Source organism: Mustela erminea, chromosome Y (genome assembly GCF_009829155.1).
Source record: "Mustela erminea isolate mMusErm1 chromosome Y, mMusErm1.Pri, whole genome shotgun sequence".
In the NCBI taxonomy this organism is placed as follows: Eukaryota; Metazoa; Chordata; class Mammalia; order Carnivora; family Mustelidae; genus Mustela; species Mustela erminea.
Window position 1 is genome coordinate 3932127 of NC_045636.1, and position 26589 is coordinate 3958715.

Genomic DNA, 26589 nt, shown 5'->3' on the forward strand with positions numbered 1-26589 from the left:
AAAAAAAATTAACTCCCAAATGGTTCAATATTGGCTAAAATTACGGGTGAAACTAAAGGCTGAAATTTAAGACATACTATTGGTAGACACAGATTTTTGCTGGTATAGATACACTAACAGCAGGTAAGTTTTACTAGCCAAAAAAATAGTGTAAGACATTTATTTCATTAGGGTAAAAGACAGTTTGTCCAACTTACTTGTACCTAATCTAAACATATGCAAAGCAAAGACTTGTGCAACCGCAGAGGAAATCATGAGGTCTCTATCATAAAGGGAGATCTTAACACAAAGAGAACAAGTACTAAAAATAGTAAGAGAACAAGTAACAAAGTAAGAAAATATGTTAGAATGAAACACTTTTGAATAGCACACTTATGAAGATTTATCTCATTGGAAAATATAAAGCACTGCACCTAACAAATGCAAAATAAACTGTCCAATAGAGGCCGTGTAACTTTAAGATTAAGGTTATAAACTTGGCAATCAAATTACCTAGGATAGAGTTCCAATTTTGTTATTTAGAGACTTGAGCAAATTTCTTTGACCCTCAGTTGTTTTGGTTTAAAATGGGCATAAGTACACTTGGACCTAGCTAGGTGCGATTTTGTAACAAACTACTATGTATAACTTAGTGTGAAATACACAGTAAGTACTTAATAAATTTTTTTTTTTTTTACGTAGTCTCCATGCCTCATGTGGGGCTTGAACTGATGATCCAAGGGTGGAGTCGCATGTGCTATGGACTGTGCCGGTCAGTCACCCTAGTACTTAATAAGTTGGTAAGTTTTATCAAGCACAAGTTTGAGTAAAATGTGTTTTGTTTTGTTTTGTTTTTACACACTGCACTACTGCTTCTAAAGTCGAGAAACCCTTGTATCTTTTTCTTTTTTTTTGGAAAGATTTAATTTACTTTGAGATTAAAAAAAAAAAAAAAAGACAAAGTATGAATGCACAGCAGGGGAAGAGACAGAACCAAGAGGAAGAGAATCCCTAGCAGACTCTGTGCTCAGCACAGAGCCTGACGTGGTCCTCAGTCCCCACCCTGAGATCCTGAACTGAACTGAAACAAAAGTCAGATGTTTAATGGACTATGTCACCCAGGCACCCCACAAATGTATTTAAGAACAAAAACATTGTTTTGTCACACCCAGAAAATGCATTCAAACAATTTCGCATTATGATTCCAGTAGCTTCACAAAGGCAATGGAGTACTTTGAATTTCGTATCAAGCATCTTTATAGGGAGGGGGAGACAAACCATGAGATTGTGGACTCTGAGAAACAAACTGAGGGTTTTGGAGGTAAGGGGAGTGGGGGGTTGAGTAAGCCTGGTGGTGGGTATTAAGGAGGGCACGTATTGCATGGCAAACTGGGTGTAGTGCATAAACAATGAATTTTGTAACACACACACACACACACACACACACACAAATTTTTTAAAAAAAGAGAATCTTTATAGGGATACTGTTGATTTCAGGGTTGTGGGATCGAGTCCCTAGTTGAACTCTGGATTCAGTGGGGAGCCTGCTTCTCTCTCTCAAGCTAAAATAGATGAATCTTTAAATACAAATACATTTATAAATAAATCCCCAACAGCCTAATGTTAATGTTTAGTGCTTTTTGTTTTTTTTATAGTAAAACAAATAGTGCAAAAGATTTGAATTTCTGTACTATCATAGGGTACCATTTTTTTTTTAAAGATTTTATTTATGTATTTGACAGAGAGAGATCACAAAGTAGGCAGAGAGGCAGGCAGAGAGAGAGAGGAGGAAGCAGGCTCCCTGCCGAGCAGAGAGCCCAATGCGGAACTCGATCCCAGGACCCTGAGATCATGACGCGAGCCGAAGGCAGCTGCTTAACCCACTGAGCCACCCAGGCGCCTCAGAGTACCAGTTTTTAAACACTGTTATATACTAGCTAGTTAATGAGTGGATTTAGATTTATAATTATTCAAAATATGGAACCTAAAAAACAGGTAAAATATAATTTACTCCCTTTGGCAAATTGCTTAAAATATCAGCATATTCTGTAAGCTCTGGTTTTTCTCAATATGGATTAAAATGGTATTTTGGCAATTTTGGCAATTGTTAATAACTTCAAGTATTTTAAGAAAAGTGGCAAAAATACTTGCTATTTAATAGCAGAAAAATTACTATTATTAGATTGTGTTTAAATTATATCAAATGAAGAGTTTAGAAAACTATGTTCTTTATCTAGAATTATTTGGTAAAACCGTATTTTCCAGAAAGAAAATACTGTTTTGAGTAAAACAGTATTTGGTTTCAGGAAAAACCAAAGAGAAATCAGTATAGAAATAAAAGGGCTGGGGTGCCTGGGTGGCCCAGTTGGTTCAGTGACTGCCTTCAGGTTAGGTCATGATCCTGGAGTCCTGGGATTGAGTCCCGCCTTAGGCTCCCTGCTCAGCAGGGAGTCTGCTTCTCCCTCTGACCTCTTCCCCTTCTCATCCAATCTCTCTCTCTCTCTCTCTCTTAAATAAATAAATAAAATCATTTAAAAAAAAAAAAAAAAGAAGAAGTAAAAGGGCTAAGGATAACTGCTTTTAGCTTTCTATGTTCCTATCTAGGAACAGAATAAGAGGAAGAAAAGGTTTGTCCACGTAAATGAGCACTCATACTCTAAAAGACAATTTAATTTAAGCCTACCAATTTCATACTAAATTTTAAAGACAAGGCTGCATAAAAAATGGGGTAGAAAGTGAGCTGATTTTTTAAGAAGACTTTGTGTCTTTGGGTTTTTACTGGTGTAAAATCCCTCCAATCCTAGAGAATACGCAAAGATGTATCATAAAAAGTAAGAAGAAAAACTTCATTTTAGACAGGTTGAGTGGTACCCATACCTTAGAAAAGGCTGGTTTTAACTGCTTTTTTATTTCAAACATGAAGTGATATATAAATTTGATAATGTTTAGCAATAATCAGCTTCTGCTAAAATGTTGGATTAAATCCAAAATTATGCCAATTTTGGCAACTATTGTAGACTTTGTTATTTAGAAGTTAAATCTTCATCACAAGAAGATAAGAATAACGTTACAGCTTCTACTAAACTAAGAACTATGAAATATATTCCCGGTATTGCTTTTTGAAATTACAACCCAGGTTAAGAGAAATTGTAATTTCATCTAAATGTGCTATTTAAATGATATTCTTCAGTCATCTTCAACTGTTGGCTTGATGGTTACTCCTCTTCTTATTTGACCCCAACCAATTAAACTGCAAAAAGAAAAGAAATCATGAATTTTTAATCTATTTTATCAGCATCATCATAAAATCTTGACATAACTGATTTTTACTATCTTCTAAATTCAAACCTGTTTCCATAACATGTTCCTCTATAAAGAAAAATCTGTATTATCTCCTGAGATTAAGGAGATAATAGATTTGGCTAACATGAATGACCAAAGAAAAGGGAAGAAGTTGTTACCATAAACATGCATACCTTTCTCTAAAAAAAATATTTGTCCTCATTAAATCAGTAAATAAAAGCACTTCATTTCCCTGAAAAGAAGCATGCCACTAGATAAAACACACAGAACTAATTAAAAAAAAAAAAATCACCAGTCCTTTTCTCTTAGGAAAATACCTCTTTTTTTTTATTCATTTATTTGACAGATACATCACAAGTAGGCAGAGAGGCAGGCAGAGAGAGGAAGGGAAGCAGGCTCCCCGCTGAGCAGAGAGCCCGATGCGGGGCTCGATCCCAGGACCCTGGGATCATGACCTGAGCTGAAGGCAGAGGCTTTAACCCACTGAGCCACCTAGGCGCCCCTGGGAAAATACCTCTCTCACAATACCTCAAAACATTATAGTGGGCATAAGGGAAATAAATGAAGGGAAATAAAATAAGAAAGTAGAAAATATAGTCTGTAAACAGATTACTTTTTAAAATTTTTTAAAAGATTATTTGAGAGAGAGAGAGAGACAGCAAGAGAGGGAATACAAGTGGGGGAGTGGGAAAGGGAAAAGGAGACTCCCTGTTCACCCAGGCACCCCTACTTTTTAATTTTTTTAAAGATTTTATTTATTTGAGAGGGACATCAAACAGCAAAAGAGGGAACACAAGCAGGGTGAGTGGGAGAGAGAGAAGCTGGCTTCCTGTTGAGCAAGGAGCTTGATTCGGGGCTCGGTCAAGGGAGCAGAAGGTAGATGCTTAATAGCTGAGCTATGCAGGCGACCCTAAAGAGAGAGAGTGAACACGCAGGGGGAGGAGCAAGCAAAGGGAGAAGCAGACTTCCAGCTGATCAGGGAGCCCAATGCGGGACTTGATCCCAGGACCGTAGGATCATGATCTGAGCTGGAGGCAGATGCTTAACTGACTGAGCTAGCCAGGCACTCCCAGATTAGTTTAAAAAAAGATTTATTTATTTACTTTAGAGAGAAAGAGTCAGAAAGAGCAAAATGGAGAGGTAGAGAGAGAGGGTGAATCTTAAGGAGACTGTTGAATGTGGAACCCAACCTGGGGCTCAATCTCACAGCTCTACGATAATGACCTGAGCTGAAATCAAGCGTCAGATACTTAACACTCTGTGCTTTTTTTTTTTAAGTATTTTTTAAAAATAATCTCTATGATCAACCTCATGACCCCGAGATCAAGATCTCATGCTGAACTGAACTGAACTAGCTTCTAGAACAAAACCCATCTAAATATAAATAAAAACTACAATTGTAAATAATACACAGGGAAGAGGAAACTTACCAATATGGAGGAGTTGAGGTGGTCCTTGTTTATCCACAGAAACACTGAGTAAATAACATAGTGTTGTGGATGTGCAGCAACCAAGCAAATGCCCAACAGCTACACTCAAAATGAAGAAAATGTGGTGCCAATTATCTTACCCAGTATAGTACACCCAAGAAGGTAACAAAACAGTTTCTCCCAGGATTGAAGAGGTGGAGCAGAACTTGTTTTCAAAATTCTGACCTGCTGTGGATACTCAACAGACTACTTTGTGTCCTGTCTCAGAGTGCTAAGAGAACTATGGCCACAGTTGCGTATCAGGTTGGAAAGCCAAGGTTTGGGAGAGAATGACTGAAGACTTCAAGGGGACTTCAAAATGCCTAGCAGGAAGAGACTATGAACAGAGGAATACAGTGAAACACCCTCAAAAAGAAAATGGATGGCATTAAGAAAAGTTAAGACATTTCAAGTGGCTGTGCATATTGGAGAACTGGGTGAAAGAACACACGTAGCTCTAGAAAAGATGCCTACTCAGAAATGGCCTCAGAATGCCATAAGCCTTCATAATGGGTTGACTACTGAAGATCTTTTCCTACAACTCAGTCTGCAAAGACTGAGAGATGTGGGTTTTTTTTCAAATCCCTAATATAAAGATAAAATTTTAAAATGTTTAATAAAGACCACAAAACAAACAAAGATACAAAGAAATAAGGAAAAGGACTCTGTTGTGGTCTACTTTTTTTACTCATGAGTTTTTTGAATATTTTTCTATTTTTCAGCTCCAAAATTTGTTTTGTTTTCATTTCTTAGTTTTATTTTTCAATATTATTTATTTGAGAGAGAGAGAGAGAGCGCGCACCAGCAGCAGGAAGAGGGGAAAGCAGACTCCACACTGAGCAGGGAGCCTGATGTGGGGCTAAATCCCAGAAACTTAGGATAATGACCCGAGCAGAAGGCAGACACTTAACGACTGAAACACTCAGGTGTCCCTGTTTACTTTTTAAAATAAACTCTTTTGGGTCACTTGGGTGGCTTAGTCATTAAGTATCTGTCTTCGACTCGGGTCATGACCCCAGAGCCCTGTGATCAAGCTCCACATCAGGCTCCTTGCTCAGTGGAGAGTCTGTTTCTCCTCTTTCAGCTCCTCGCCCTGCTGTGTTTTCTTTCTCTATCAAATAAATAAATAAAATGTTTTTCAAAATGAAGAAAATAAACATTCGGAAGAGAAAGAGAAACTGAGTGAATTATCCTTAGGGCTATTTATTATTATTATATAATTTTGGTGCACAGAATTTAAATGACAAAAACATGAAAAAAGTAGTAATAAATGTACATTAGGTGTACAACATGTAAAAATGTAAAACTTTAAGGTATTATATGTAATACCATAACAAAAGGAAGAGCAATAAACACTTTTTAATAATCTCAAAACACACTACAGAATATAAACAAAAGAAAATATAAGGAAATAAAAATGTGTCACTATAAAAAATCAACTAGGGGTGCCTGGGTGGCTCAGTGGATTGGGCCTCTAGGCTGAGGTCATGATCTCAGGGTCCTGTGATCAAGCCCCGTGTCAGGCTCTCCGCTCGGCGGGAGCCTGCTTCCCTCCCTCTCTGCCTGCCTCTCTGTCTACTTGTGATCTCTATCTCTCTGTCAAATAAATAAATAAAATCTTAAAAAAGAAAAAAACAAGTAAACACAAAGGAAGGTAGTAAGGAAGCAATGAGAAGCAAAAAAAAAACTACATGGAAAACAAATATAGTAATTCCCTGATCAGTGGGAGATACATCCCAAATTCCCTAGTGCATGCCTGAAACTAGATTGTATAGATCGCTATACATCTATACACATTTATGATATTTTAACTGATAAATGAGGCACGTTAGAAGATTAAGTACTACTAGAAAAGAATAGTTATAGCAATGTACTATAATAAAAGTTATATGGATGTCATGTCTTTCAAAATATCTCAACTTTTAAGATATGAGATAAAAATGAATAAATGAGATGAAGTGAGGTTGAATGGCACAGGCATTATGATGTAGCAATACATTCATATTAACCTTCGGATGATTGTTAAGAAGCAGGAGCATCTGATTCTGAACTGTGGTTGACAGCGGGTATGTAAAAAAAAGTGAAACAGCAAATGAGGGGTAACAGTAATAAAATGGCAGTATTATGACTTCCTATGTGAGTAACTACTTTAAAAGCATACAGACTAAATTTCTCAATAAAAAGGCACAGATAGGGCATGTCTGGGTGGCTGAGTTCGCTGAGCAGCCAATTTTTGGTTGTGGCTCAGGTTATGATCTCAGTTGTAAGATCGAGCACCTGGTCAAGCTTGCTCAGCATGGACACTGGTTGATTCTTTCCCTTTCCCTCTGCCATTCTCCTATTCTGTCTCTTTCTCTCTCTCTCTAAAATAAATAAATAAATATTAAAAAAAAAAGGCACAGATTAGCCAAATGGTTAAAAAACAGTATCAAACCACATATCTAGAGGATATGTGCTTTAAATCTAATGACATACATAAGGTGTTTAAGTGATAGGATGCCAAATGGCATTTCATGCAAACAAACCAAAAGAAAGGAACAATGATCATCCTACTATCAGATAAAATAGACTTTTTTTTTTTTGAAGATTTTATTTATTTATTTGACAGGGAGAGATCACAAGTAGGCAGAGAGAGAGGAGGAAGGAGGCTCCCCGCTGAGCAGAAAGCCCGATGCGGGGCTCGATCCCAGGACCCTGAGATCATGACCTGAGCCGAAGGCAGTGGCTTAACCCACTGAGCCACCCAGGCGCCCCGATAAAATAGACTTTAATGCAGAAACTGTTTTAAGAGACAAAGAAATACATATGACAACACAGTCAGTTTACCAGGAAGATGTAACAATTAAAACATATATGCACCCAATACTGGAGCTTTTATATATATGAAGGAAATGTTGACAGAATTGAAAGAAAAAATAGGCATACAATAAGAGGAGACTTCAATAATCCACTTTCTATATGGATAACACAAGGAGAAAGGAAAACCAATAAGGAAGCAGAGGACTTGAACACTATAACCCACTGGACCTCACAGGTAAATACATAGAACACAGAAGCAACAATACCTGTACATCCCTTTTGCCAATTCTTATGGGACACTTTGCAGTAGACCATATATTAGGCCACGAGTCTTAGTACATTTACAAAGGCTGAAATAATCAATTTCCAATGCCATTTTTTGCAGCAATGGAATTAAACTAGTAATTAATAATATAAGGAAAATTTAAAAATCTACAAATATGTGGAAATTAAACAATAAATATTTTAACTACAAATGGGGCACAGCAGACCAAGAGAAATAAAAAAAAAATCTTCATTTAAAAAAAAAAAAAAGAAAGAAAACAAAGTATCTTAAAAGAAGTGAAAATGAGAACACAAAAGTACCCAAACTTTTGGAAAGCTTTATGATAAGTGGTGTACCTACGGCTCCTCGTAAATTAAAAGCAGAATTATCCTATGATCCAGCAATCTACTTCAGGGCATATACGTCCCAAAAAAATTGAGTGTAGGGACACTAATACATACAGATATTTATATACCATATACCATGTTCCTAAGTTCATCAAAGCAGAACAGCCAAAAATTGAAAGCACGGATGCCTGTTTGGGTCAGTCAGTGGAGCACACCACTCTTTTTTTTTTTTTTCTTTAAAGATTTTATTTATTTGAGAGCAAGCATAGTGAGAGGGAACACAAGCAGGGGCAGAAGGAGAGGGAGAAGCAGTCTTCCTACTGAGCAGGGAACCCGATGTGGGGTTCCATTCCACGACCCCGGGATCATGACCAGAGCCCAAGGCAGACACTTAACAACTGAGCCACCCAGGAGCCCCAGAGCATGCCACTCTGGATGAGTTCAAGCCCCACAGGGTTATGGGTTCAAGCCCCATATCAGGTATAGAGACTACTTAAAAATCTTTAAAAACCAAAACAAAAAGTGAAACCAATACAAGTGTTCAGTCACGGATGAGATGCATTTCTGGAAACGTTCCATTCTACTAAGTGATGTGTTCCATGCTAAAGATCTCTGAAAATTTTGTATTATTTATACTTATTTATATAGTGTGGAAATAATGTTTATAACAGAGATGTTAAAATCAAATGAGCTTAAATCACTACAAAACAGAATCAGTTACTTAAAAGGTAGTAAGACTTGACTTTTTTTTTTTTTTTTTGAGAGTGCACATGTGAGTGAGGGCTGGGGGGGTAGGGAAAGATGAAGAGGAAGAGAGAATAGTACACAGAATCTGATGTGGGGCTCGCTCTCATGACCCTGAGACCTTGGGTCTCAGGTTAGATGTCTAACTGACTACACCACCCAGGTACCCCTAAAACCTAACTTTTTAAAGATTAACAGTAAGTTAGATAAATTTTCTAGATGATAAATGATCAATGAAATCATCATAGGACAGTGGGCATCAGGGAAGAATCAATAAGGAAGACAGAAAGGTACAGAGAGTCAAAGTTGAGTCTCAAATAATGAGAAGGACACTGAAAATAAGTATAATTGTAAGGGTTTACATGGAAGAAGCAGAGAAAACATCAGACTGAAGCCAGCCTGTATAAAGGCCTTGCATATTAACGAAATGTGAAGAACCATTGGAATATTTTGAGGATAGTATGATGAACTCTTTTGGAGAGACTATACTTGATAAGGCACTGAAGTCACTGAAAAGGGAAAATACAAGTGTGAAATAATGACAGTATGAGCTACAATGATGCTATTCAGAATGGAAAGGATAGACTCAGGACATAATCTGGGAAGGAGCAAAAGAACCACCAGCAGGTGTCACAGACTTATGGACTTAGAAGCCTGGGAGCAATGGGCACATCAAGACATTTGTTTCTGAACACAAAGACATCAAGCATGTCTTGTCAGGAATAGTGCTGGTAGAGAAAGAGAAGAGGCCAGATGATTTATACCAGGAAGAAAGAAAATGCTCTGGAGTCACTTCAAAAGAACCTAGGAATAAACTTGAAGAGAATCCTATTGGTCAATGTGGTGATGACCATCAAAATAAAAACAAACAGAAGTAACGGCTCACAACTCACTGAATAAACACCTTTGAGCCCATGCTGTAATATATACCTAAATAAATAAACAGGAAAGAGGGGATGCCAAACAATACATGTGGAAAGTGGCACCGATACAGAAAACAAACATTATTTTGCTATTCCCAGAGACAAGATTAATCCAGGTGAGAATAATTAAAAGGGGGCACCTGGTTGGCTCAGTTGGTAGAGTATGAGACTTTTTAAAAAAAAATTTTATTTATTAAAATAAATTCAAGAGAGAGACAGAGAGCATGAGTGTGGGTGGGAGGGACACAGGCATACAGAGCAGGAGACTTCCCGCTGAGCAGAGCCCATTGTGGGACTCAACCCTAGGACCTTGGGAACATGATCTGAGCTGAAGGCAGACACTTAACTGACTGAGCCACCCAGGCGCCCAGAGCAAGAAGCTTTTGATCTTCGCGTTGTGAGCTAAAGTCCCAGGCTGGATGGACATGGAGATAACTTTTTACTTAAAAAAAAAAAAAAAAAAAAAAAGAGTAACGAAGGGGTTAAGTCATGAGAAATAGGGTATTTGTAGAGTCTCAAAAGTTCTCCATATATGGCTTGTTAGTTGCAACCATGAAAAGAGAAACTTTGTAAAAGACACCTTGATGACATGAACAAAATTAACTTCACACTGTAGGTATAACCAGATGTCCTGTGTGCTTCTGAAATGTGATTCCTCCCCCCCCTTTTATTAAGATTTTATTTATTGGGGCACCTGGGTGGCTCAGTGGGTTAAGCCGCTGTCTTCGGCTCAGGTCAAGATCTCAGAGTCCTGGGATCGAGTCCCGCATCGGGCTCTCTGCTCAGCAGAGAGCCTGCTTCCCTCTCTCTCTCTCTCTGCCTGCCTCTCCATCTACTTGTGATTTCTCTCTGTCAAATAAATAAATAAAAATCTTTAAAAAAAAAAAAAAAGATTTTATTTATTTATTTGAGACAGATCGAGACACAGACAGAGTGTATACAGGGAGAAGAAGGAGGAGATTCCCTGGTGAGCTGGAAGACTAATGTGGGGCTCAATGTGGGTCTTGATCACTGAACCACCCAGTTTCCTGATATGTGATTCTTAAGGATACAACGGTACCGTTAGAGCACTCTGGTCTTGAACATATAACCTCAATTTTAGTAAGGGAAACTGGCTTTTATTGTTTAAATGTCAATTCATGCTAAGATAAAGAAATGCTAAGAAAGTTCTGTATAAAAAAGTCAATAGGGGTATCTGGGTGGCTCAGTCCTTAAGCATCTGCCTTCAGCTCAGGTCATGATCCCAGGGTCCTGGGATTGAGCCCTGCATCCGGCTCCCTGCTCAGTGGGGAGCCTGCTTTCCTTCTCCCACTCCCCCTGCTCATGTTCCTGCTATCACTCTCTCTCTCTGTCAAATAAATAAATAAAATCTTTAAAAAAACAAAAAATAAAAAAGACTATAGAAACAAAATGGAAGTGAAATGTGTGGTTCTGGACTTAAGAAAGAAAAATGCAATAAAGAACAATATTGACACAAATGTCAAAACAGGAACACAGAGTTCAGATTTTAGTATTTTGTCAATGCTAAAATTCCTGAAGTGGTTACACAGACACTATTCTTATTCTTAAGAAATACACACTGAAATAATATGAGGTAGGGGTTATATAAGCTAGTACAGTCATTTATCTTTTTATTTATTTTAAAGATTTTTATTTATTTAAGAGAGAAGAGAGAATGAGCAGGGTGGGGGGATACAAAGGGAAAGGGAGAAGCAGTCTTCCTGCTGAGCAAGAAGCTGGACATGGTACTTAATCCCAAGATGCTGGGATCATGATCTGAGCCAAAGGCAGATGTTTAACCAACGAAGCCACCCAGGTGTCCTTAATCAGTGGTTTAAAAAAGATCAACTAAGTTAAACATGTATAAGAATACAGTCAAAACTGATTCTGAAAGATTTTATACAGATGTGTCTAAGATTAAAGGAAAGCTAGTTACAGTAGCTGAAATAAAAAACTGAACTATATAGGCTTACAATCAGGGTTGGAAATAAAGAATTCCAATTATACAAATATGCCAAGAAAACTACTGAATTCAATAAAAAGCAATGAAGCAACAAGTTGGTGAGGATGTGAAGAAAAAGGAACCCTCCTGCACTGCTGGTGGGAATGCAAGTTGGTACAGTCACTCCGGAAGACAGTATGGAAGTTCTTCAAAGAGTTAAACAGAGCACAGAGCTACCCTACGACCCAGCAATTGTACCACCAGGAATTTATCGAAAGAATATAAAAATACTAATTTGAGAGATAAAAGAACCCCAATATTTATAGCAGCATTATCAACAATAGCCAAACTATGGAAGCAGCCAAGGGTTCATCCATTGATGAATAAAGATGTGGTTTACATATATTGGAATATTATTGAGCCATAAAAAGAATGAAATCTTGCCATTTATAACAATGTGGATGGAGCTAGAGAGTACTAAGAGAAAAAAGGCAGTCAGAGAAAGACAAATACTTCATTCATATTTGGAGTTTACAAATTTTATGAAATAAAATGAATAAGCAAAAGGAAAAACAGGGGCACCTGGGTGGCTCAGCTGGTTAAGCATCTGCCTTCAGCTTAGGTATGATCTTGGTGTCCTGGGATCGAGACTGCTTCTGCCCCTGCCTCTGTGCTCCTCTGCCCTGCTCATTCTTTCCCTCTCTCTCAAATAAATAAATAAATAAAAATGTTGGGAATCCCGGCTCAGCAGGGAGTCTGCCTCTCCCTTCCCACTACTCACATTCTCTCTCTAAAATAAATAAATCAAATCTTAAAAAAAAAAGAGAGACAAAGCAAGAAACACATCCTTAACTACAGAGAACACACTAATGGTTACCAGAAGGGTGGTGGTGAGAGGAATGGGTTAAACAGATGATGGGGATTAAGGAGTGTGATGGGTAATGAGTAATGTATTGCTGAATCATCATACTGTACATATGAAATTAATATAACACTGTTAACTAACACCACAATTAAAATGTAAAAACAGTTTAAGGTGAAAGGAAAAGTATGCATGACCATGAGTACATATACCATGAAGAATGTACCACAAGAGGGGCACCTGGGTGGCTCAGTCATTAAGCAACTGCCTTTGGCTCAGGTCACAGTCCCAGAGTCTCAGTATTGAGCCCTGCATCAGGCTCCCTGCTTGGCAAGGAGCTTGCTTCTCCCTCTCCCTCTCCCTCTCCCCTTCCCCTTGTTTGTGTTCCGTCTCTTGCTGTGTCTCTGACAAATAAATAAATAAATAAAATCTTAAAAAAGAAAAAAGAATATACCGAAAGATAGTATGCTATTTTTTTTTTAAGTGTATTCACTTTATTTTAGTAATCTCTACACCCATTGTGGGACTCAAACACACAATCAAGAGTCACATGCCCTTCTGATTGAGTCAGCCACATACTCCTGCTGTTTTCTTGACACCAGTGACAGACAGAGGCAAAATTGAAAAACTTACCGCCAGTGTTTCTCAACTCTGCGGCTAAGGGCAATCTTTTCTCCCACTTCTGTGCACACAGGATTAGTGAGAACTATTTTGCCCAAATCAGCCTTGACTGCACTCACTCTTCCTCCTGTTGATAGAGACCCTATGTTTACCATAAGAACTTCATTCTTAGAAAGCTTTTGCACCTAGGAAAATAAATTAAGGAAAAAACCCGTTAACATAATAAAATGTTTTCCAATACAAAGTGAGAATTTATTAAATACCACTGCAAAAAACTATAACTATAGAGGAAAAAAGAAATTCTGCACAAATTACACTTATAAGATCTGAAGTATATATATACTACAGGTATCAAAGCAAAAGGTTTATTTAGCACTAAAAGAACATTCAAATGATCTAACACTAAAATAAACTACTAAAAAATAATAAAATCAACCAAACTCTTAAAATCTGAAGAGGCTTGTGGCAGAGAGGGTTTGCACAATTTCTTGAAAGGGGCAGCAAGACAAGAATAATATGATAGTTAAGTGGGTCTGGAGGTCTAATTCCATTAATGTAAAGTACATATTTAAATCTTTTGGATTCTATAAAATTGGGTAACACCTATTATATCACTCTTAGCTGTTTTATTTCTAGCATTTACACATATAATTATTGGAATTACTAGCCACTGTATTACTTACTGCTGCTGTCTGTGCTTACAACCTCATGTTCAAATTCAGATCAGTTCTTTAAGGTCTTTGTATTTCATTAAAATTCAGACAGTACACCTTTATTAAAGGAACTTCCCCCAAAATGACAAATACAAGTTTTGTTGATTGATTTATTGTTTTTTTTTTTTTTTTTTTTTATGTATTTGAGAGAGAGAGAGTATGTGCATGAGTGGGGATAGGCAGATGGAGAGAGACTCTCAAGCAGATTCTGCACTGAGTGTGGAGTCTGACTAGGACTCTATCTCACAACCTTTGTATTAGGACTTCAGCTAAAACCAAGAGTCACTCAGCAGGAAGTGTGCTTCTCTCTCTCTCTCAAATAAACACGTAAATCTAAAAAAAAAAGAATACCTTTGCAGCTTTCTTGTCTCCTTCAGTGCGTACCCCTAGCAGCCGTCTAAGTAGGAAATAGGAGATTTCTAGTTCTGTGAAGATCTCTGGTAAAGCTCCAACTGCACCAAGTACTTGTCCAACCATTCTGTCAGCCCGGCACAAAGTGGGGTCAATTTTTGTTCCCACTCCTGAGATAAAATAAAATATGTCACATATTTCAACTTTGTATTTCTTAAAATGTTTACAAAGGTAAAGTTAGTCAAACCAGTACAACACGTAGCTATACAACTTAACCAAATTTTGTTACATTGATACCATATCACAGTTACAAAATTAATATCCTGAACAATTCCCCTACAATCAACTCTTAGCTTTACCTAAAAAAGAACAGGGTTGGAAATAAGGCTTGATTAAAATTTAAAAATAAAAAAACATTTTTATTTAAATTATAAATAAAGGGAGAACTGTTTAACAGAAAACAACCATTTAGTAAGATATTTTATCTTACTAAAAACTGAAAAATTACAAAGCTGATAATGATTGATTTGCAGAAATAAAATTTGTAATTGTTAATGCTGGTTGGCAGGTATATAGGATTGTCATTACATTATTCTTGTATTTTTGTATATTGGTATAATAAAAGGTTACACGAACATGTTCAGAATTTCCATATTCGTAAAAAAAATCCACAATGATACACTGTGAACTTTTATTATCAATATGTAATAAAGTTCTGCAAAGAAAAAGTGTCAGTAAAATGATGCAGTAAAGGCCCAAGCTTTGTCTTCCATACACAGAATGAAAAACTGACAAAAATGTCAAAACATTTTTAAAATTCTGAAATTTAGCCAAAGGCTTGCTATAATCTAAGCAGCATTTACTAAGAAAAACATCTGTATCTCAGTAAGAGCGGAAAACTGTCACATTTTAACTTATCCTACTCCCATCACTATTCAAAATATCTCCGTGACAGCACTATTAACAACTTGGATTTGTCATGAAAACTAGCAAGGCTATACAGAGATCAGGGCTGGAGCTCCTTTAAATTCTCATTCCCAAATGGCTATCATTTGATTAGTCTGAATCTCCCTGGAAGATTCCACTTCCAAGACTGGATGTTTAACGTAAAAAGTGTTTTCCTCAGGGAATTGAAGGATAATAGGTGGGGAAAACAACACATTAACAAAAAGCTTTAAAACAATAAAAAACAAAACAAACAACAAACAAAAAAAACATGTCCATGGGAACTTTAAAAATCTGGACATACATGTACAAATCCAGTGAATAACGTATATGTTTAAGGCTGTGCACATGCTCAGGAAAGACCTGATAATGCTTTAAGCTCTTACGTCTACTAGTTTTAAAATGGAAGTAAAGGATCAGACAGAGTTGTTTAACTGCCTGGCTGAGAACTAAAAGCCTACACCGACAATTTTTTTTTTTTTTTTTAAAGATTTCATTTATTATTTGACAGAGATCACAAGTAGGCAGAGAGCCAGGTAGAGAGAGAGGAAGGGAAGCAGGCTCCCTGCTGAATAGAGAGCCCTGATGTGGGGCTCGATCTCAGGACCCTGGGATCATGACCTGAGCCAAAGGCAGAGGCTTTAACCCACTGAGCCACCTATGCAACCGCCCCCCTTTTCTTAAATTAACATATAATGTATTATTAGCCCCAGGGGTACAGGACTGTGAATCATCACGCTTACATAATTCACAGCATTCAACACAGCACATACTCTCCTCAATGTCCATAACTCAGCCATCCTATCCCGCCCCCGAACCCCCAGCAACCCTTCAGTTCATTTCCTGATGGAGTCTCTCTCTCTCTCTTTTTAAGATTTTATTTATTTGTTTGACAAACAGAGATCATAAGTATACAGAGAGGCAAGGCAGAGAGAGAGGAGGAAGCAGGCTCCCTGCTGAGCAGAGAGACCCATACGGGACTCGATCCCAAGACCCTGAGATCATGACTTGAGCCAAAGGCAGAAGCTTTAACCCACTGAGCCACCCAGGTGCCCCGATTAAGAGTCTCTTATGGTTTGTCTCCCTCCCTGGTCCCATCTTGTTTCACTTCTCCCTCCCTACCCTCCACCTCCTCCTTAGCTTGTTTAGCTTTGTTTAGTTAGTGATATATCATTGACACACCAGAGTTCTTTAATAAAGGCTGGAAGGACTACAGGTTCTAGGTATTAAGGAAATTTCTTCCTCTCAATCACTGGCTAAGCGCTAAACTAACTAAGCTACCCTTCAGTGAGCACACATGAAAAAAAAAACAGACATTATAGAATTAGTTCAGGAAAGTCAGTAAATACAGTGACAACTAACGTAAGTAGTAGAAACAAACCCCTGAGAGAGGAGAGAATCTAGTCTTCAGAGAGGACACATATCATTTAAAAAGAAAAAAGAAAGTAACAAAGAATATTAAAATAAATAAATAAATAAAATACATAATAATGGCTTAAACACGAAGGAAACTAAAAGGCAAACTATGGAATGGGAGAAGATATTTGCAAATAATATATCTGATAAGAGGTTAGTAACCAAAATATATAAAGAACTTAACAAACTCAACATCCCCCAAACCAAATAATTCAATTAAGAAATGGGCAGAAGACATGAACAGACATTCTTCCAAAGAAGACATGTAAATGGCCATAGACACATGAAAAGATGTAGACATGACTCATCTCATTAGAGAAATGCAAATCAAAATTCCAACCTCACCCTGTCAAAATGGCTAAAATCATGGCCACCTGGGTGGCTCAGAAAGTTAGGCCACTGCTTTGGACTCAGGTCATGGTCTCAGGGTCTTGGGATCGAGCCCTACATGGAGCTCTCTGCTCAGCAGGGAGCCTGCTTCCCCCTCTCTCTGCCTGCCTCTCTGTCTCCTTGTGATTTCTCTGTCAAATAAATAAAATCTTAAAAAAAAAAAAAAAAAAAAAAGGATGGCTAAAATCAGGAGCGCCTGATTGGCTTAGTCAATCAAGTGTCTGCCTTCAGCTCAGGTCATGACCTCAGGGTCCTGGGATAGAGCCCCATGTTGGGCTCCCTGCTAAGCGGGAAGTATGCTTCTCCATCTCCCACCCCGCCCCCCTGCTTATGCTCTCTGTCTCTCGAATAAATAAATAAAATCTTTTTAAAAAAGATGGCTGAAATTTAAAAAATAGGTATGGGAAGCATCAGAGAAAAGGAAACCCTCTTACACTGTTGGTAGGAATGTAAACTGGTAAAGCCTCTCTGGAAACTAGTATGGAGGTTCCTCAGTAAGTTAAAAATAGAAACACCACATGATTCAGCAATTCCACTACAAGGTATTTATCCCAAGAATATGAAAACACTAATTCAAACAGACATGCACCCACATGTTTACTGCACCATTATTTAAAATAAACAAAATATAAAGCAGCCCATGTCCATCTATAAAATGAATAAAAAAGATGTGTATATACAAAATGGAATAGCAGCCATAAAAGAGAATGAAATCTTTTTTTTTTTTTTTAAGATTTTATTTATTTATTTGACAGAGAGAGAACACAAGTAGGCCGAGAGGCAGGCAGAGAGAGAGGAGGAAGCAGGCTCCCTGCCGAGCAGAGAGCCCGATGCGGGACTCGATCCCAGGACCCTGGGATCATGACCTGAGCCGAAGGCAGCGGCTTAACCCACTGAGCCACCCAGGCGCCCAAAGAGAATGAAATCTTGTCATTTGCAACAGCATGTATGGATCTACATGTTCTGCTAGGTGAAATAAGTTAGAGAAGACAAATAGCATTTGCCTTCACTCATATGTGGAATAAAAGAAATACAACAAATGAACAAGAAAAAGAGAACAAAAAAGAAAGAGATTCTTAATTCTAGAGAATAAACTAATAGTTACCAGAGGGGAGGTAGGTGGGTATTAATTAAGCTGAAGGGGAACAAGAGAACACTTACCATGATGAATTACTGAGTTACGTATAAGACTACAATGTATACCTGAAGCTAAGATAACACTGTATGTTAACTATACCAGAGTTAAAAATAAAGTAATTAATTTTTAAAAAGTAAAAAATAAATAAAAGGAAAAAAAATCCCAGATTTTGGGGCACCTGGGTGGCTCAGCTGTTAAGTGTCCACTTTCGGCTCAGGTCATGATCCCAGGGTCCTGGGATCGAGTTCTGCCTCAGGCTCTCTACTCAGTGGAGAGCCTGCTTCTCCCTCTCCAACTCCCCCTGTTTGCGCTCCCTCTCTTGCTGTCTCTGTCAAATTAAATAAAATCATTAAAATAAATATGTAAAAAATAAAATCACTAACTAACCTACCTATATACTTGCATAACCTGCTTTTCCATATTGAATTAAAATATCTAATCAGAGACATATACTTTCAGATAATGCACTTGATATAGTATTATGACTAACCACTAATAACAGCTTATAGATGAAATGAAAATTTTTACCAATAAGACCCCCTGGAGCAGCATACTGAAGATCATTGTGTTCTGCAAAAAGTGACACAATTTTGGAAAAGATTGGTTTACACATGAGTTTTCCTTCACTATCTTTGGAAACAATACCAGGTCTCACTTCTATCTCCTGGCCCACCTAAAAGAGAGTAATTAAAATTTTTGAGACAACCAATTACCATTTATGTGTGAACAGTCCTAACTGATAGACTGCTAAATTGAAAAGGCATGTATTCCAACAATAATTTCAGTATTACTCTAGAAGGACAAAAAACTTAAAAATACAGAAGTTAGAAAGCTAATAACCACTCAATTAACCACTTACATATAAGAAAGGTATGATTCACACCATACATATTTAAAGTACAAAGTAGTAAAAATACATATTTCTAACATTTTTAGATTTTGTTTAACCATATATTTTTTCCACTTAAGAAACAAAAATTTACAATTTAGTTTACCTTTAATACTCCTTTTAAAATGCTGCCACCAGCCACACCACCTTTAAGGTCATCAACCTCACAGCCAGGTTTGTTGACATCAAAAGACCTAATAACTGTAAAGATAAGGAATAAAAGAAACCATAAAGCTAATCCTGTTATTTTAATTAGAAGAAATACTTATTCAAGTTAGTGTTTTGTACAGCAGTAGCCACTTGAAATCTGTATCTCAGAGCTGACTAGGTAGAAAAATATTATAGGAAAATATTATTATTCCAATCAGACTGCAGTTTTATGTATAATGGAGAATGAAATTAACCTGACCAGTAAGTGACATATTTATGCTTTCCCATGAAGTACAACATAACTATTATAAAGGAACATAACACTGTATCTGTATGATTATGTGAAAGGATGACTTTTATAGGCTAACTTATGGACAGCCCTCACCTTAATAATTCACACACTGAAGTCATAACTCCAGGAACTCATTACACCTCATAACGTTAGCATATTTGAAGGAAGGGCAAAACAACCATATGAAAAGGTAGGGTCAATAAACACCAGCGGGTTAAGTTCTTACCAATAAGTCGGGGTTCTGAAGTAAAGTCTCTCAGAGGTACTGGAATTTTCTTTACAATATACTCACAAACGACTTCAATATTGTATTTCAGCTGAGCAGAAATTGGAATAATAGGCGCTCCTTCTGCTACTGTACCTATTTGACAAACCCAAAATACCGAAATTTGACAGTTTTCTAGAAACTGTTGTGTAGGCATCAAACACCCCTATACAAATGTCAGTAACAAGAATTGATCATTCTGTTTAAACTGATCTTAGCCAAAAGGCTGAAAAGTGATCGTGACCACTGTTTAGAAACATCCACAATATTTCCCCCCCTAAAATTCAGTATTATGCCCTGTAAGTAAAAATTATGAAATTAAATTAGAATCTGAAAAGGATAAAATTACCTGCATAATTTGGATACTATAGACAGAGTTTCTTAACAAGTAAAAAAGACAAGGAACCAAATACCAAAAAGATAAATCATGTCTTGCTCCAAATAAAAACTAAGTTTTAGTGAAAGGGCCACTATGAAGATTAAAAAAATCACTACTGGGTCTAATTCTAGAAACAGATACTCAATGAGAAGAAACAAAGTCAGAATAATTAGAACATAAACCAAGAAATAAAAAAGATAGTTTCACTCATTTTACTATCATTAGGGTTTTTATTTTATTTTATTTTATTAAGATTTTATTTACTTATTTGACAGAGATCGCAAGTTGGCAGAGAGGCAGGCAGAGAGAGGAGGAAGCAGGCTCCCTGCTGAGCAGAGAGCCCAATGTGGAACCCGATCCCAGGACCCTGGGATCATGACCCGAGCTGAAGGCAGAGGCTTTAACCCACTGAGCCACCCAGGCGCCCCAAGTTTTTATTTTTTTATTAGTAGTTTTAAAAAATTTATTTATTCAGTAGGAGGAGAGAGCACAAGGAGGGGAAGCAGCAGAGGGAGAAGGTGATTCCCCCATGAGCAAGGAGTCCGATGAGGGGCTCGTTTCAGGACCCCAAGATCACGATCTGGGCCAAAGGCAGATGCTTAACTGACTGACCCACCCAGGTTCCCCGGTAAGATTTTTTAGAACATATGATTGGTGGTGGTGTTGGCGGTAGCATATGTGCTAAAATTTTATTGACATAGGGAAGAGTAGCATGGCCCCATATGCAAAGATGAAACCCAAATTCACGAAGTGCTTAATATTTTTATTATTGTAATAAAATGTTATTATATTGTTAAAAATTTTTAAAAAAGATTTATTTGAGAGAGAGAATGAGTGAAAGAGAGCATAAGCAAGCAGAGAGAGAGAAAAGCAGATTCCCCACTGAGGAGGGAGCCCAATGTGGGACTCGATCCAAGGACTCTGGGATCATGATGTGAGGAAGATCTGCTTAAATGACTCAGTCACCCAAGGTGCTCCCCCCCCAACTTTTTTTAAGTATTTACTCAAAACACCCCCTCTCCCAAGCCAACTGGTAACATTTATAGACTAGAACTTCTTTTAATCAAATTCAGAAAAACTTCATTGCTTCTATCAGATGGCTAAAAGCAATAAAAGTATTAAGTAATGGGCGATAAAGAGGCTTTTAACTCATCAAGTCACTTCGTTTTTGATAATTACATGAAGATTTCTGGGTTAAATGGCTCTCAAAGTAACTCATGTTTATTTAACATCATAGCATCTTACCTTGCACAAAGGCAAGTATCTGTTCATACTGTTCTTTAGCTTGACTCTCTTTTACCAAATCAATTTTATTTTGCAGAATCAAAATATGTTTCAGTTTCATTATTTCTATGGCAGCCAGATGTTCAGAAGTCTGAGGTTGAGGACAAGATTCATTACCAGCTAAATTGATGATAAAGAATAAAAAACAAAATGAGTCATAAGAATTAGTTGGCATCCAATAAACTTCTGGATGTCTCATTCAAACCAAATTCCTTATACCATTGCCAAGTATCTCTGTGAGGCCCTGTTTACTATGTTTATTTTTTATTATTTTTTAAAAGATTTTATTTATTTGACAGAGAGAGATACAGAAAGAGAGGGAACACAAGCAGGGGAGTGGGAGAGGGAGCACCAGGCTTCTAGCTAGGCAGGGAGCCCAATATGGGGCTCCATCCCACCACCCTGGGACCTTGATCTGAGCCGAAGGCAAAGACCCAATGACTGCGCCACTCAGGTGATGCTGTGAGACCCTGTTTAAACTTCACAACTGATTTCTGTGGGTTTTCTCCACCGTTTAAACCCTTATCCTAAGCACAGTCCTTGGAATTTAACAAATTCGGCTTCTTTCAACGTCTTCATGGCTTTTACTCAGACATAACATATATCCCTCTGGTTCTATCCAGTTGGGATATTCTGACCCAATCTGGAGCAATTAAGAAGGAAAGTAGCTTAATGCAGTCTACAAATTACAATTATCCAAGCCTACAGAAGACAACCACAAAGATGGCTCCCAGTAATCCCTATGATCTCATAGTCACACCCTTGTAAAATTCTTCCCTTTAAATACTGGAAAGCCATCCAATAACAAAGAAAATTTCAGAAGTGATGCAGTATCACTTCTTGAGTTAGATCACAAGGACTCTGGCTTCCCACTTGGGGAAAAAAACAGGTGAAATGTCATGAGGACAACTAGACAACTTATGGAAAGGTCCACTTGAGGAGAAAGTGAGGTCTGAGTGAACTTAAAATCAGATTCTTTAGCCCCAGACGTCTTGATATAACTCCAGCTCCTGCTGAGAAATTAGTATAAATTTTGGGTTCTTTAGCTAGAGACAACAAAACTCTGTTCACATAAATAATGATTAAATATCTGATATGCTAAGCTGCTAGGTTTTGTGGTACTTTGCTATATAGCAACAGGTAGCAGATATGGCTATTAATAAGAAAAAGGAAAGCTATCGACTACACATTATAAACCACATAATTTTTAGTAACCCAATGATTATCTTCCCCAAGCTGTGATATTAAATGCCTTGTACCAAACTCCTTGAAAGGTATACTCCTGTGTAGGAAAGCATTTAGCCTTGCACAAATTTGTCTTTGTGTTGGACTTTTTGAAGATAAAATCTATCATTCCTGGTAAGAGTGTCCTTATTTAGGTTTGGGGTGGACTACACCAGATCTTAGGGTAGGGTTCCGAAGTTGATAATCTTAGAGGCTGGCTATGCCAGAAAAAGCCTTATTTAGGTGAAGGTATTGGGGACATGAGGTTTCAGTAGATCTAGAGACTCAAACAAACGAGGAAGGCAATTTGTTACTTAAGTTTACTTAATGGCACCTCAATAGAAATTTCCGACACCAAAACTCAGGCGATTTCCCTTGGTTTGTAATATTTTGTGATTTATGTTATAAAATGTGCTGAGAAAATAACCTCTGCTTCCAGAGAAAGGACAATGGAAATTTCATGGTTGAAACCCTTTTGGACTATGACCTACATGTCTCTCCCTTTGGCTCACCTTAATATGCATCCCTTTCCTATAATAAATTTCAAGTGTTTAGTGTAACAGCTTTCAATGAGATAGGAGTCTAATAAACTATCAACTTAAAGATGATTCAGGAACTTCCCGACTTTCATTTGGTGTCAGAACTAAAGGCAATCTTGGATGGAAACATCTCTTTAACTTTATATTTGGCCTGAAACTCCATGTAGCCTCTAGTCACAAAACCTCTTGACAGTACACCCAGGGAAGAAAGCAAAACCTTACTTTGAAAACCTCTATGCAGGCCCTATGTCAGCATTTCATATAAGAGTTGTATCTAAAAAACCACTATTCAATAACACCACAGACAATCCAGAGACATTAAAAAATAACCTCTTTTAACCTAGCATACTTTTACATGAAAAACTCTAAAAAACAATAGCAAGAAGAAAGCACTGTTCACTTAGAAATGAGTTTTTGGGGGTGAGGGGCATACTACCATAAGAATTGTCACTAGATATTAGCCCTGGGTTCATCCTGATTGGTATTTTTTCATATTGGCACACATGGATGTTAATTTGGGTGACCTGCTAGTTCTCATTTATGGCCACTAAAGGCACTAGTTCCCCTTTAAATATTCCAAATGGGATTGGTTCCAAAGAGATTTGTCAAACCAATTTTGATATTATTTACCTATCAGCAGAAGAGCTGCATCCATTACTGCTGCACCATTCAGCATAGTAGCCATCAAAATATCATGGCCCGGACAGTCAACAAAGGAAACATGTCTAACAATTAAGAAACAATCAGATTTAGAATTAATATTTGAACATTCAAGTCACTGCCTTCCAACAGTTAAATCACTTCAAAAATAATTATTCTTGCTGCAAGTGGCTTCAAAACCTGATGGTTCCAGAATTTTGAAATGAGATTGCCGGCTGAAATTAAAATGATGAAATGTCATTACAAAGCAGGTGAAACTAGTTACAGATAGAACTTACCCAAAAACAAGGCTCAAATAACCTTAGGAAAACACCCAAAGATAAATATGAAAGTGAGGAAAATGCAGACTTTATATATATAATGTATACTAGAAATATGATACGAAAGCCAAACTTAATGACATATAAGTGAAGTGTTTATTTGCCTTCCATATATGCTCTTCATGTCCTTCTCATTTTCTAGATGCATCATTTGTTTTTTGTTTTATTTTATTTTAATTTATTTTTTTTAAATTAACATATAATGTATTATTTGCCTCAGGGGTAACAGGTCTGTGAATCATCAGGCTCACACATTTCACAGCACTCACCATAGCACATACCCTCCCCAATGTCCACCACCCAGCCACCCCATTCCTCTCCCCCTGCCCTCCAGCAACCCTCGGTTTCCTGAGATTAAGAGACTCTTATGGTTTGTCTCCCTCCCAATCACATCTTGTTTCATTTTTTCCTTCCTTACCCGTCATGCCTCTCAAATGATCTCTCTGATATGAGGAATTTGAGAGGCATCATTTGTTTTTAACTGTTGAGTTTCTGAAAGTTCTTTATGCCCTCTAGTCTCTTATTAGACATATGATTTGCAAAGAGTTGATCCTTAAGAAATGCAGGATTGGTGTGCCAATTCTCCCGCATAGCTGAAAATCTGTGTACAAATTCAGACTCTCCCAAAATTTAATAGCCTACTGTTGACTATAAGCTTTACCAGTAACATGAACAGCCAATTAACACAGAGTTTGTACACATCTTATATTCTGTATTTCTACTGTGTTATTAGGAAAATTAAAAGGAAAACAGAGTATTGTACTTATTGAAAAAAGTGTGCTAACAGACTCTGGCAATTTATATTCATCTTGTTCAAGAACTAATGTATTATCTATAAGTCATTAGCTTTTCCTTTGATCCTCCTAACAGATCTTTTGCAGAGCAATTATTTTTAAGTTTGATGAACTGAAATATTCCAACCTTTCTTTTTTATGAATGACATATTAGCATAATATCTAAAAACACCCCTAGTCCTAGGTCTTAAACAATTTTGACTATGTTTCCTTTTAAGAATTTATCTGATCCATTTAAGACTCAAGTGTACGTACATTTTGAGCATGTACTGAAAATGTGAATATACACAAATGTTGAATATAAAGTGTACATTTTTGTGGTTTATTTTTTTTTTAAAGTAACCTCTATGCCCAATGTGGGGATCAAACTTATGACCATTAAATCACGAGTTAAATACTCCACTAAATGAGTCAGCCAGGCACCCTGAAGTGTACAGCTTGAATAAAAGGTGTCTGGTTTAAGACTAGACTCATTTTTTTTGGTTTTGTTTCTGACTACAGACATTGAACTGCTCTAGGACTATTTATTGAAAAGTCTATATTCCACTTAATCTTTCTTTGTAAAAAAAAAAATCACTTAGACATATTTGCATGAATCTATTTCTAGGATCTCTAACTGTATTCCACTTATTTAGCCCTCCCTTCACCAGCAATAGATAAATTTGAGCAAAAAATAGCATCTTCACTCTGTTGAGCATCATAATCTATAACATGGTATATTCATTTACACCTTATTTCTTTCAAAGCTATGCAATTTTCACTTAAGTGCCCTTGGTGTTTTACAATTAATTTCACATTTAAGTATTTAATCTTTCTAAGGGACTTAGAGTATTTTAAGTTTTACATATGCATTCATGCATTGCTAGTCAACAGAAATAAAAAAATTTTTTTTAAAGATTTTATTTATTTGACACAGAGAGAGAGAGAGATCACAAGTAGGCAGAGAAGCAGGCAGAGAGCGGGGGAAGCAGGCTCACTGATGAGCAGAGACCTAATGTGGGGCTCAATCCCGAGATCATGACCTGAGCCGAAGGCAGAGGCTTTAAGCCAGTGAGCCACCCAGGTGCCCCCAGAAATAAAATTTTTGTTAAGTTAATCTTATATCCTGCTACCTTGGTTAAGTTTTTTTTAGATACCCTGGGAACTTCTGTGCAGGTAAATGGTGTCAACTGCCAATGCGGAAAGTTTTTTTCTTTCCAATGTCTCTGTCTTTTATTACATTTTCTTGCCTTACATCACAACTTCTAGTACCACGTATAATAAAAATGGTGAGAGATGGTATCTTTGCATTCACTATTACTGAACTTAAGGTGAAACATTAAGTCTTATCCCATTTTCACATAAGGTTTGTTGCAGCAGTTCTTTATCAAGATGAAGAAATTTGCATTCCTAGTTATCAAGTTGAATTTTTTCCTCATCAATTTATATGAACATAGAATTTTTCTTCTTAGTCTCCTGATAAGGAGAATATCACTGAATACTTTGCAAATACTATATTGGCCTGGCTATTCCCTAAAATGAACACCTATTTTGTCATGCTACTTAAGTCTTTTACATATTTCTCTATTTTATGTGCTAAATGTAAG

General features: G+C 37.1%; 1 protein-coding gene and 1 non-coding gene across 4 annotated transcripts in view; one reads left to right on the top strand and one right to left on the bottom strand.

Annotated features, from left to right (window-relative positions):
* Positions 1-2839: 2839 nt before the first annotated feature.
* The window catches only part of LOC116583916 (eukaryotic translation initiation factor 2 subunit 3, X-linked-like), a 43617-nt gene continuing 19867 nt past the window's right edge, over positions 2840-26589 (bottom strand). For 2 of the 3 annotated variants that reach the window (XM_032331947.1, XM_032331948.1), the window contains exons 5-12: positions 23860-23954; positions 21428-21586; positions 19765-19899; positions 19203-19297; positions 18736-18880; positions 14319-14488; positions 13267-13439; positions 2840-3229 (exon numbers count right to left, since the gene is read on the bottom strand). In XM_032331947.1, the coding sequence (XP_032187838.1) occupies positions 3166-3229; positions 13267-13439; positions 14319-14488; positions 18736-18880; positions 19203-19297; positions 19765-19899; positions 21428-21586; positions 23860-23954 (1036 nt within the window). In that variant the 3' untranslated portion in view covers positions 2840-3165. Of the gene's footprint in view, positions 3230-13266; positions 13440-14318; positions 14489-18735; positions 18881-19202; positions 19298-19764; positions 19900-21427; positions 21587-23859; positions 23955-26589 lie in introns of those variants that run through there. The other variant, XM_032331949.1, reaches the window with a different exon arrangement.
* LOC116583956 lies at positions 20843-20947 on the top strand. Its single transcript, XR_004282977.1, has one exon. It is a non-coding gene; the product is annotated as a U6 spliceosomal RNA (small nuclear RNA).